At 37.8% G+C, this 13,161-nt stretch overlaps 2 protein-coding genes across 4 annotated transcripts in view; one reads left to right on the top strand and one right to left on the bottom strand.

The window, feature by feature from the left end:
- The window catches only part of VPS29 (VPS29 retromer complex component), a 16,977-nt gene extending 11,493 nt beyond the window's left edge, over positions 1-5,484 (top strand). For 2 of the 3 annotated variants that reach the window (XM_014965166.1, XM_014965181.1), the window contains 3 exons: positions 2,343-2,534; positions 3,010-3,245; positions 3,556-3,919. In XM_014965166.1, coding sequence (XP_014820652.1) covers positions 2,343-2,534; positions 3,010-3,245; positions 3,556-3,673 — 546 coding nt within the window. In that variant the 3' untranslated portion in view covers positions 3,674-3,919. Of the gene's footprint in view, positions 1-2,342; positions 2,535-3,009; positions 3,246-3,555; positions 3,920-5,120 lie in introns of those variants that run through there. The other variant, XM_014965174.1, reaches the window with a different exon arrangement.
- A 1,022-nt stretch (positions 5,485-6,506) lies between these two features.
- The window catches only part of KNTC1 (kinetochore associated 1), a 60,428-nt gene continuing 53,773 nt past the window's right edge, over positions 6,507-13,161 (bottom strand). The window contains exons 54-64 of the mRNA XM_014960617.1: positions 12,937-13,055; positions 11,948-12,083; positions 11,493-11,588; positions 11,179-11,235; positions 10,675-10,729; positions 10,531-10,594; positions 9,542-9,671; positions 8,869-8,958; positions 8,243-8,388; positions 7,260-7,350; positions 6,507-6,990 (exon numbers count right to left, since the gene is read on the bottom strand). Of these exons, the coding sequence (XP_014816103.1) occupies positions 6,940-6,990; positions 7,260-7,350; positions 8,243-8,388; positions 8,869-8,958; positions 9,542-9,671; positions 10,531-10,594; positions 10,675-10,729; positions 11,179-11,235; positions 11,493-11,588; positions 11,948-12,083; positions 12,937-13,055 (1,035 nt within the window). The 3' untranslated portion in view covers positions 6,507-6,939. The remainder of the gene's footprint in view (positions 6,991-7,259; positions 7,351-8,242; positions 8,389-8,868; positions 8,959-9,541; positions 9,672-10,530; positions 10,595-10,674; positions 10,730-11,178; positions 11,236-11,492; positions 11,589-11,947; positions 12,084-12,936; positions 13,056-13,161) is intronic.

The following is a 13,161-nucleotide window of genomic DNA, read 5'->3' on the forward strand; positions in this document are numbered from 1 at the left end:
AACGGGCGCTGAGGGAACGTTTTCTATCAGTGTCCGCCCCGCAATCCGCCTCATGCCGAGCCGGGGGGGGTGGAGGGGCGGGAGGGGAGCGCAGGGAAGAGGCGCAGCTCCGCCGAGGGCCCGGCGGCGGCGAGGAGGCCGCGCCGAGGGGCTGTCACCCCCTCAGATTGAATGGAATTTAATTGTTAATTTATTTTTTTTTTTAACGCTTCTTTCATAACATCAACGATTCATTAATTATTATTATTTGCTTGTTCATTTGGCTATATTTTCTTTTTCTGTTGCTTTCTTTTGTTTTAACATTGATCATGTTTCACCCTGTTTTTCATTGCCCCCCTCCCTGTCTGCAATCAACTTCTTCATTCCAATAAGGCTGGGCACAGAGTAAGTCTCCTCCTCTTGGCTGTTGCTAACCCCGGTGGTAAGGGCTGGTTCCTCTCACTACCTGATACAAATGTCAGATGGTACCTAGGAATTAGGGGCTGCGGTTCAACCCGCGCTCGAGATTGCACCTAAATTCCTACTTAAAGCCAGATGTTGTAACATTCTGTGCTGCTATTTCACGTTGTGGGTACCTGTGATTATTAAAAACGCTTTAGTGCTTTAAATTTATTTGTGTAATTGTAGCTCACCGAGATTTTCTATAATTAATGGCAGCTCAGATGTGATTTGGGGGAAAATATGGGGCCTGACGGTTTGTCAGCAAAGGAAACAGCCTTTGTTGAGTGCTCAAACTCCGCTGAGTTGAGTGGGGTTGTGTGTTTTAAGTGGCAGTACAATTGTATTCAACATTAAATACAAAACTGATATTGCATGTCTGAGCCACTGAAGCATCAGTAAGAGAATCTATCTACTGCCTTTTTAATAAAATCACTCGTCACCCATTTTTCACTTGCATTCAAGTGTATAATCCCTAGACTGATGCTACTGAGGGTGTTTTTCACTTGGAGGGCCATCAAAAATGTGTTGGTTTTTCCTCTCTTGGCTTAATTTCCAGTTGGTAGCTCATTGATTAAAAAAGTCCTGTATTGCTTTACCGATACCTTCCACCATCTAATCTCCAAAGGTGTTTTGGTGATGACACTGAGCTAATTGAAAAGAAAAAACCAACCAAAAGCAAACATAAAATCCACCTGAGTTCCCTCTGCCATTTTTGATGACTCTTAGCAGGGAGATGGCCACAGGGCCAAAAATTTAAAAAGAAAATATTAAAAAAGGTATATTTCTTATTTAAAAAGAAAATATTAAAAAAGGTAATTTCTTAGCATAGTTACTGCGGATATATCCAGGCTGTGTTTACAAACACGTTGCTGGCTGTCATTTTAGGAACTGTCTGACTAACGAAGCATTATGGTTGGGAGATAAAACTGTCCCTTTTTAAAATGGAGCTATTTTTCAAGTTACCAAGTTTTAGTGTTGTTTACAGTGTAGTGGCGTAACACCCCGTGCTTCATAGAGCTTTTCATGCCCCTTTTGCATAATTAATTTATTGCTTTGTTGCTTGCATTAATTGTTCCTTTATTCGCAGATTTAAAGCCTGTAATGTTAAACTACGGTCTTACTTCATTCAAATCCTTAATTTTGAAGCCCCCCCCATTAAATTTATATTCTCTGTGCATCTCTTGTACTGAAACGGTGGATGTAGAGAAGTGGCAACTGACCCACTGGGTGCAGGACTCCAGCTGAGCTGCTCTGCAGAGCCCTGGGGTTTTTTTTTAAACTATTAAGTCTTACCCTGTTTTTCAGTGGTTCCTATAATATGGACACTGAACAAGCTTCCTGTTATGGTCAGCTATTAACACGTTGCAAATTTGCTGCTTTTTTTCTTTTTTTTTTTTTTTTTTAAATAAATAATTAAAAAAACAGAAGTTAATTAAGGTAGAAAAACTCAAAAGAAGAGTTTTAAAGGGAAGTGGCCACAGCTAGCCAGGACTGTGCTTGAGAACATGTACTGGAGATGTCCTGTATCGTGGGGTTTTTTTGGTGTTTAAGGAGGAAAAATGTGGGATAGTCTATGGTGGTTCCCAAATTCGCATAAAATACATTTCTTTTGTTATAAAAATAACAATGACTTTCAGCAACTAAGTTAAAAACAAATAATCTGTAGACCGTTGTGTTTGTAAAGCCCCACTCTGGATAGTGTTCTGCCTTAGTAAGGGCCCTTGTTTTCCCTCAGTATAGCAATATTCCATCACCATTTCCTTCTTATTTTAGTAGCCTTTATATCGAAATGAAATGTTATGAAACTGAAGAAGACATTGCAATGCTTTCTGTTCCCTCACGCTTCTTGTCTTAATAAGTGTCTGTAACGATCTTTCTTCCCTGCCCTGACACCCCATCAGTTGGTGTTAGTATTAGGAGATCTCCACATTCCGCATCGATGCAACAGCCTCCCAGCCAAATTCAAAAAACTGCTGGTTCCAGGAAAGATCCAACACATCCTCTGCACCGGAAACCTCTGCACCAAGGACACTTACGACTACCTCAAGACTCTGGCTGGGGATGTTCATGTTGTCAGAGGGGACTTTGATGAGGTAGTGTCCTCTCTTGATAATGACGGTTTTTTTGTTCCTCTTTGACATAAGGGCAACACTTGGGTTATTTGTAATTCAAGTAAAAGTGGGCAAACTGAGGTTTTGTGGTGCGAAGTGCGCGTGAAAAGCCAACTGGGCAAAAGAGTTGGGGTTAGAGGCAGTGATGTGAATTGTACAGTAAGTTCTCATCTGTCATCAGTGTGAAGAAAGGTAATTTGCATATTTGTACTTGGCTACGTCTAGGATTCCAGCAAACAGGATCTGCTGTTGTCAGACCTTTGAATTTCATTGTGTCCTACCACATTCTCTGCAGTGCTCCTAAAAGCAGCCTTGTAGCTCTCATTTTGCAGCGATGGGGCCAATTACATTGAATATTTCCATAAGCTTTCCCCCTTTCTTTTTGCTGTTACAGAGTTGGTTTTAAATACAAATCTATATATCTAATGTATTGGGGTTTTTTTTATTTTATTTTTAGAACCTGAATTATCCTGAACAGAAAGTTGTAACTGTTGGACAGTTCAAAATCGGGCTGATTCACGGGCATCAGGTTATCCCTTGGGGTGACATGGCCAGCCTGGCGCTGCTACAGAGGCAGTTTGATGTGGACATCCTAATTTCAGGACATACACACAAATTTGAGGCATTTGAACACGAAAACAAGTTCTATATCAATCCAGGATCAGCTACAGGAGCTTATCATGCCTTAGACAAGTAAGTGAAGGGTGGGAAATAGCTGTGGGGAAGGTTTCTTCTGAACTGAACTTCCAGAACTTCTGGTGGAGGTGAATGTTCACATTCTAAACGTGAGGGAGGAAGGGTTGGTGGTACTTACTAAATCTCCTTGAACGAAACAGGTTCAAAACAGATGAGAGCAAAATACATAAAGCTTTGTATCTGATGTCCTGTGCTTACAAAATTCCTATCAATTTTTCTTAGATTGATGTCTGTTAAGTAGTGGTGAGACACTGCTGTGGTGATTATATGGGCACAATTAATAGGATTTTTTTTCCTCTCTTTCCAGCAACATCATTCCTTCGTTTGTGCTGATGGATATCCAGGCTTCTACAGTAGTTACATACGTCTATCAACTAATTGGAGATGATGTGAAAGTAGAAAGAATTGAGTACAAAAAGTCTTAAAAATGTCTTTGCTTGTCTGGTATTTTTACCATCTCATTCTGAACTGCAAGTTACTACAATACTTGATTGCTAGTTTACAGTACGACACTCTCGCTAACAGCTTAACGATGTAGCTTATTGGTAATAACTTTAAAACAACATTGTGTTTGCTTTTCTCTGTATGAATTGATTTGTAAAATATTCCATTAAAATAACTGTTTAAATACTGTTCCTTAATGGTGTAATAAACTCCACTTCATAGAAAAACTAAGCTTTATGAACTGTTGTTGGAGAAAAACGCAACAGTTGTAGTTGCTTTTTCAACACCTGATGCTCTCATTTGGGGAGTGACTTCTGAAGGATACAGGTAAAGGGCTTCAACAAAAAGATTGAGAACTTGTGGGCTGTGTTATATTTGCTTCAGAATCCAGTTGATAGTTAATTTTCTCAATATAACATTCCCAATTAAGTTAATAGAATGGGTTGATAGATTCTGAAAATACTGCAATTAACTCATAACTTAAAGTAAAACAAGTTGAGTTAAAGTTGGAAGTTGAGTCTTTTTATAATCAAAGCTGTTGCAAATACCACTATGCTTTAATGAATGATGGTTCTCGTTAAATCTATAAACAGTGAAGAGAGGCTTTTTTTATTTATGGCTCATGTCTGACCCTACATGTATATGCACTTAGCTCCATGTACAGAGGTTTTAAATGATTTAATTCCACGTGGCGTTTGTATGGCTGCTGGAGACTAAACCAGGGGTTGCTGAAGAAGACTGGACCCATCTCTCATCACTGCTAACCTTCCAATGAAAATAGTTTTATCTTTTGTCTTCTACAGGATCACATTTAAAATGGAGGCCTCTTCCCTTGGCCTTTGTGTTACGACTGTTTCCAGGGCAGTAGCTGTGCAAACAGCCGGACAATATTTGTCATGAAGGTTTGAGTTAAACTAATGGTTTCCCATAGAACTTAAGGGATCAGCTAAACCCTTTACTTCTATGTCATCAGCTGACTGAATAACTTATTTCTGTTCAAAATAAACCTGCTTTACCTTAGAAAAAGACCAAACATTTCAGCCTGATATCTCAGGAACTGTTGGCTGACTGCTGTTTCATGCAGTGAAACACGTGCCAGTTGCTTTATCCGGCTGCAGCCACACAGAAAGAACAAAGTTGAAAAGAAAACCTCGGCAAACATTATTCACTTCCAGAACTTCTGGTGGAGGTGAATGTTCACATTCTAAACGTGAGGGAGGAAGGGTTGGTGGTACTTACTAAATCTCCTTGAACGAAACAGGTTCAAAACAGATGAGAGCAAAATACATAAAGCTTTGTATCTGATGTCCTGTGCTTACAAAATTCCTATCAATTTTTCTTAGATTGATGTCTGTTAAGTAATGGTGAAACACTGCTGTGGTGATTATATGGGCACAATTAATAGGATTTTTTTTCCTCTCTTTCCAGCAACATCATTCCTTCGTTTGTGCTGATGGATATCCAGGCTTCTACAGTAGTTACATACGTCTATCAACTAATCGGAGATGATGTGAAAGTAGAAAGAATTGAGTACAAAAAGTCTTAAAAATGTCTTTGCTTGTCTGGTATTTTTACCATCTCATTCTGAACTGCAAGTTACTACAATACTTGATTGCTAGTTTACAGTACGACACTCTCGCTAACAGCTTAACGATGTAGCTTATTGGTAATAACTTTAAAACAACATTGTGTTTGCTTTTCTCTGTATGAATTGATTTGTAAAATATTCCATTAAAATAACTGTTTAAATACTGTTCCTTAATGGTGTAATAAACTCCACTTCATAGAAAAACTAAGCTTTATGAACTGTTGTTGGAGAAAAACGCAACAGTTGTAGTTGCTTTTTCAACACCTGATGCTCTCATTTGGGGAGTGACTTCTGAAGGATACAGGTAAAGGGCTTCAACAAAAAGATTGAGAACTTGTGGGCTGTGTTATATTTGCTTCAGAATCCAGTTGATAGTTAATTTTCTCAATATAACATTCCCAATTAAGTTAATAGAATGGGTTGATAGATTCTGAAAATACTGCAATTAACTCATAACTTAAAGTAAAACAAGTTGAGTTAAAGTTGGAAGTTGAGTCTTTTTATAATCAAAGCTGCTTCAAATACCATTATGCTTTAATGAATGAGGGTTCTCATTAAATCTAAACAGTGAAGAGAGGCTTTTTTTATTTATGGCTCACGTCTGACCCTACATGTATATGCACTTAGCTCCATGTACAGAGGTTTTAAATGATTTAATTCCACGTGGCGTTTGTACGGCTGCTGGAGACTAAACCAGGGGTTGCTGAAGAAGACTGGACCCATCTCTCATCACTGCTAACCTTCCAATGAAAATAGTTTTATCTTTTGTCTTCTACAGGATCACATTTAAAATGGAGGCCTCTTCCCTTGGCCTTTGTGTTACGACTGTTTCCAGGGCAGTAGCTGTGCAAACAGCCGGACAATATTTGTCATGAAGGTTTGAGTTAAACTAATGGTTTCCCATAGAACTTAAGGGATCAGCTAAACCCTTTACTTCTATGTCATCAGCTGACTGAATAACTTATTTCTGTTCAAAACAAACCTGCTTTACCTTAGAAAAAGACCAAACATTTCAGCCTGATATCTCAGGAACTGTTGGCTGACTGCTGTTTCATGCAGTGAAACACGTGCCAGTTGCTTTATCCGGCTGCAGCCACACAGAAAGAACAAAGTTGAAAAGAAAACCTTGGCAAACGTTATTCACAGAAGGTTAGTGACTGAGCACTGATCAATTTACTGACAATTTCGTAATTAAAAAAGGTTTATAGAACAATATAAGGCCAAAATTGATAGGTAAGTCTCTTTATTTGTGCTCACTGTAGTTAAAATTACAGTTTGTCTACAAAGTTTATTTTACATGAAGTACACCACTTACTTACAGCTTTAAAAAGAGGTTTATCACAATAATGCAAGGTTATGTTTGCATCAGTGAAATCTTAGAGTGATCCTGACCTGAAAAAGCAAATAAACCTTAATCCTTCCTAAAAATCAAAGTGTTGAATAGAAACATGAAACTCTGCTGCGAATCTAAACTGTTCCAATGGGGATAGAGTATGGAGAAGAAACAGCCTAGAACAGTTTTAAAAAACTGTGGAAAGCTCAGGGCAGCTTTTAGCAAAAGAGCATTGAGGGTTTAGTTTAACGTTGACCTGAGCAGTGAGAATTCCCAATGCACGGCCCTTGTCTTGCCAGTAGAGGGAGAAAAGGGGAAATAAGGCCTTATCCGTGACCGTTCTGTACACAAGGCTCCTCTGGGCCATCCAGATACAGCTGGAAGGTAAGAAAACGATTTTACTAGGGCTGAGGAAAACAGGATATACTCTAAGACCTGTGAAAATACTTGAAAGCATATGGCTTAGTATGGCACAGATTTGGTTTAAGTAAAATTAATTATTTGAATTAATACAGGGATATTTTATTATATTCAATATATTTTAATAAAATAAATCTGCTAAGAAGTATTTTCTCTAAAAGTTGAGTGAAAGTCTTAGAAAAACAGGAGAAAGTCCTGTGTGATGTACAAAAGCAGTTTCTTTTACCTTCAGAAGATCAGTCGATGGTACGTCTCCCAGAGGAGGATTTCCACATTTCTCTTGATACTCTTGAATTAGGGCTATTGCATCATCAATGCTGCAGGAGGCAAAAAGCTTATTAACTTTGTCAACAAGTTCTCTAAAAAGCCAAGCATTTAGACTATATACACTGAAGTATAAAAATAAGGTTTGACCCCACACTTTTGAAGTCAGATAGGTCCCACCATTCCCAGTAGAGGAAAGCAAGCTATGACAAGCCAAGCATTTAATCTGTGGCTGTTAATAAACTCAATATACAGTAGAATCTAAGTGGTTATTTATTGGTTCCTGCCCCATTCTGACTGTGGGTGAACTGGTAACACAGTGACCTGCAACAGTGAGTATCTGGGGTCTGAAAGGACAGGTTGCAGCTGAGGACAATGAGCCCAGTCACTGATTGCTGATGGAGAACAGCCCTGCAGCAGGTTCAGCAGCAAAACCCTTTGCTTTATTTAAGTGGAATGTAAGAGGTGTTTCTCACTCCTGAAAAACTAAGCAGCAAAACCATTAGTTCTTGAGCATGTGCAGTTCATTTATTTTTATTTTTTTTCCCCCAGAGTGTTCTTACTGCTGAAGCTGTGACGCTGCTACAGCTGGATTCATCTGAAGGTACAGTAAAGTGATTAAATCCAAAAGTATTTGCTTTTTCAGTGGGGTTATTTTTGCTGTTTTAACTGCATTTGATCTGTGTCCCAGCCCAGGCTCGATAAGCTCTTACTTTGGCTTGAATAACACTGTAAAACTCTTGCCTTAAGCACGCAAAGTAGTGAGGTAAGGTTTTTTTGTTTGATTTCTTTATTTACCAGAGCAATACTTAAAAATTCTTAGAGATTGAGTACTAGGAAAATCTCCATGACTGCAAATAAATGCAAAAAACCACCCTAACATTAAGAAGAGATTCAGTTTCTGTAATTGTTATCAGTCATGCATCACCTGTTACATCAACTTACCAGTTCTTTTTGGCAAAATAATTTACTAGTTCTTTCATTCGGTGAGTATTCATCAGGTGTTGCTTCAACAATGGAAAATATTTAGTTTTCAATAATTTTCCATACAGCTTTTCATTGATGATACTGTCCAAAACCAAAGATCTAATCTGTAGATTCAAGTTTTAGTAATGGAAAAGTATTAATGTTTTAACATAAGAAAAAAATTTACTTTTTCTCATTAGACCCCCACAGAGCAGGACTTCTTTAAAATATTTTTTTTTGGTGCTGTGAAATGGCAGATCTTATAAAGACTAATCTGAGATTGAGATAAGGGAATGAGTTAAGAAACTTGCCCTTAGGAAGGCAGCCCAAGGCAAGAGAGATGCAATTTCATAAGCCTTATGTTAACTAATGGCTGGAGACATCAGGAGAGAGAGGGGGGAAAAAAGGTTCTGTGTACAATTGAGTAGCAAAAAAGGCACTAAGTCAAAGGCAAGTGAAGTAAATTTTATTTCTTTACCTGAGAAGCAAATGCCACCACTTCTCCAGCATCAGGAGAGAGAGGGGGGAAAAAAGGTTCTGTGTACAATTGAGTAGCAAAAAAGGCACTAAGTCAAAGGCAAGTGAAGTAAATTTTATTTCTTTACCTGAGAAGCAAATGCCACCACTTCTCCAGTGTTCATGTGTTCGTCTATTTGTTGCAAGACCATTTCTATGTTACACGTTGATAAGAAACCCTTGCAAAAAAAAAAAAAAGGCTACATTAATATTCTGTGAATGATTAAAGTAGGAACTCTGCCTCCAGAACAAGCATTTGCTTTATTCAAGAACAATTAAATTTTGAAAGTCTAGGTAAAAAAATACAATTATCAAACTTACAACCTGCTGTGAAATGAGCCCAGTGGTAGCTTCTCAGCAATTATATATATTACCATAACTTCACGTTGCTCTAGCAGGTATATGGCTATAGCTTGTATTTTGTTGGTTGGTTGGGTTTTTTTTCATGGGTTTTATGGGTGTGATCCCATAAAATATCCTCAAAGCCTCAAAGGCAAAGTCATATGACAAAGCTGCTGAGGATGACTTGAGGTCAGCTGTTCTTGCTTTAAAAAAAGCAAACGGAAGTGTTCACATGATCCCTTTCAGAAGGACAAATTCAGGGAAATAGCTTTTGTGGATGGGAAACACCAAGGAGCTGTCAGCAGTGGCATACTTAAATAAAATGGGATTATAAATTACCATCTTTCACAGACAGTGTCAAACATACCATGTGTAAAGACATTTCCATTGCACAGGTAGAACACAAAACTTACTATTTACCTGAATTTGCTGCTTTTGCTTCTCCGACTGAGGAATCAGCAAGAGACATCCCAAAGCAAAAGCTGGAAGGTCCAACTGCGCGTATTGTTTAGCTATTCCAATGACATCCAGGTCAGACAGAACAGGACACCTTCAGAAGAAGATTAGGACTGAGGTTCTCAACTACAATATAGCTTAATACTGTCAACAAAACCCCACTGAGATTTTTAAGCCAGATAAAATAATACATTCCAACCTCATCTTATTTTCAGAAATGGCCAAGCTTTGCGAGTTGAAGGTTCACAGAGTACAAATGCATGATTATCTTCTAGTTTGAAAAATCCCCCGACCCAACTACAGTTTCTCTTTCTAAACAGCCAAGGCCCTGTTTTGAGGGGAATTGTTGCCCAGCTGCCTGGAGGAATGCTTTGGTACACATGTATATGCACAGTAGTGTAGGCGGGTTCTTTGGCTGGATCCATTTCCAGAATTTCCTAACGAACTTTTGGTTCAAGTCAGGCTCTTTGAGCTCTGGTTCTTCTCTTGAGCAAGTCAGAGCACTGTGGTGAATAAGATAATGATTTATTGTGCTTTTTTATGTTGTAATGGCAATGCAAAACTGATTATGTATAAGATATTTTGGAACATTAATACCGTAGGTTAACCATGTTTATAGATGTGCAGCTATTACCTTTTTATCATGTCAGATTTATTCTTTGTAGGAAAATGAATTCTTTTTCTCTTATACTCTGTGGTATTCTTTGTAGGAAAATGAATTCTTTTTCTCTTATACTCTGTGGTAATTTTTTAGGAAATGTGCTAAGAAAAATATTAATTGGACTTTTAGGGTTGACCATGAGTCCTTTAAAAATGTCAGGACAGGAACAGATACCCCTCATGGGGGCAGCAAATGGGCAGCTAAATTGTTTAGGGCAGATTGTTGGATGAGACATTACAAATGGACATTCCCACTGAAACTAACACAACCCTGGGATGCACCAACTACTTACTTGAGCAGAATCACAAAACACTCACAACATTCCTCTAACTGTTTAGGAGCCAGTGGACATGAAGCTAAAAAATAAAGACAACATGATAAAGTAAATATATAACCAAAGTTACTATACAAGCATAGTAGCCAGTAACAACCCTACCTGTGAGAAATGGTGACAGAACTACACTTCGCCAAGCTCGACTGAAGTTGGGGATCTGTTGACAACAAAGTTTTAAATTAATAGGCAAACACAGTTGTAAGTAAGTGTATTTGTAAACACAGACGTCCTGACCCACTGTAGGTGGAAGAAGTCTGTTTATTTCCTTTTCTTTTTATCCTGGAAGAATCATCCCCTAGTATTGCTTTCCTCATCTCATAGCCTAAAATCTAGCCATGTTTTGACTGATAGTAAAATTACTCTGTCCAACTTTACAAAACTCTCCAAGTAAATGTTTACTGAAGGAACCACAAGTCCAAAATATGCCATTTCAGTGCTTGATAATGATACTCATCTGCATATTGTATTGTCATAAAAATAATCTTTCAAAAACTTCTCAAGCATAGCACTTCATGGCATAGAAGGCTGCCATTCACACCCACAAACAGGATGCTAAACTCCTCTTAAGTGAAGAAAAAGATGAGGAGTCACAGAATATTTGCTTACCTCCCATAATGAATGAATCCCAGTAATTGCTATCAAAACTCTTCTTAGATATTGAATCTGAAAAAAAAATATTTCACTATAAAACACTACAGTGATTTTTAAGATTTGGCGATAATCTACAGAACTGCATTAGGCTGCTTGTCTGCAGACCCTCAGGGTACCTCTGTTGCTTTGGGAGGAGTGAGGCATATAGAAATAATGGTTTACAGTAAGTTTATAGTTTATGTATCTATCACATTCTTTAGAAATCGGTGGATTAAAAAAAAGCCTTTTTCTCACCTTGCTACAGAACTTCATGCTTAAAAATTCCTTACCATATTGAAACCAACGAGTTTCTGTAGGAGGCCATTCCACAGCTGGGAATCGTACACTTTGTAGTCTAGACTGAGTTCTGTCACCAGTCTAACAGCCTGCAGGAGAGCAAGGACATGCTGCATTTTAATATACATTCATGATCTTCTAGGAAGGCTAAAGCTTTTTTTATCTGTCATTTTCAAGTTTTAGACGCGCATGTATATATTTCTACTAAAGAACAGATCGCTTCCATTTTATGGCTGTAACTTGGGAGTATTATTGTTGAAGTCTTAATAGAATAGTACACATTTTTGGTCATATGCTACTGTCTGTTATTGTCTAAATCTCATTTACCTGCCTTTGTCTTCAGTGTTAAGTTAGCTGTTTACAAAATATACTTGGTAACATAAAGTAATTGTCAAAGTTAAATTCCAGACAAAGTGTAACAAAATTACAAAGGATTTAAAAATCCTACCATGGGTTCATGGCTGTGATTCTTCCACAGCCCCTTGATCATTCCTTCCTTAGGACTCTTATGAAATGATTCATAAGTATATGGGATATTCAAGATTTCAAACTCTGCCAGATAAATGCAGCATTTTAGAAAATACCTGTAAAAAAACCCCAAAGAACAGTCCCCCCAAAAACATGAGTTAATGATATTTACAGTGACTATTATATTATAAATCACATAATCAAGCCCGGGACAATATTGGAAAAGTGTTCTATTGCTTTAAAAAAAAAAATAGATTGTATTTCTACTTATGAAGGAGATCTTAATGAAGTAAAAAACTTTTGTAAGTGCTTAGGGAAACTTCATTCACCTGAATGATGGATGGCCTGGATCATCTCTAGAGACAAACCAGTTACTATAACTCTTACAACTAAAATTTAATTCATGCACAGGGACTGCATATTCACAGAAACCCACACGTAGCTCTTTGACATGATGTACTCTGAAAACATCACTTTCCATTAAAAAGGCCCCGATTCCAGACTATCAACACAGAAATTCTATTCTGGCTATTTTCTAAGGAAGTTAGTTCTACAGATATTTTCAGAGAAACAACATTATTCTGCCAGGATTTTGGTTCCTTATTTTTGCAGACATCTGTCTCTGTAAGATGAGTGGTTCTGAACTCTGAAAAGAATATGATGTATATCTGGGTAGGAGAAAATTCTTCAGTTACTAGAGAAGTAACTGCAATCCATGGAAAAAGGAATAAAATATTTTCAGTGTAATGTCATGCTACTTTCAGGTTTACAAATTAGGACTGATGTACTGGACTGCATTACAGTGTAGATAAAAGATCTAATTATACTCTTCAGAAACAGACTGCAAAAGCTCAGAAACCAGATTAGTAAAAAAAGAATTCTCCAAGTATCACATATTTCTTTCCAATGGCTGTTAAAGACCAAGAAAACATCACTATTAAGGAACATCTTCAGGAAAATTCATCATACTTTACTTCCTCAATGGGTTTCTTGAAGAGCGTTTCCACAGTCTTGGTATCAGCCAAGTAGAGCAAACACTTCAGTGCTCTGCTCCTGTGAACAAATGTCAGCTGAGTGACACCAATGGGCTGAGGGGGGAGAAAAACACAGTGAAAAGTCACAACAATTGGCTGAACAACTAGAAAGAGGGTTATATATGTCTAGCATGATTCTTCTCAAGATTTTTTTTTTACT

The sequence above is a fragment of the Calidris pugnax genome, unplaced genomic scaffold, assembly GCF_001431845.1.
Source record: "Calidris pugnax isolate Ruff unplaced genomic scaffold, ASM143184v1 scaffold32, whole genome shotgun sequence".
NCBI lineage: Eukaryota > Metazoa > Chordata > Aves > Charadriiformes > Scolopacidae > Calidris > Calidris pugnax.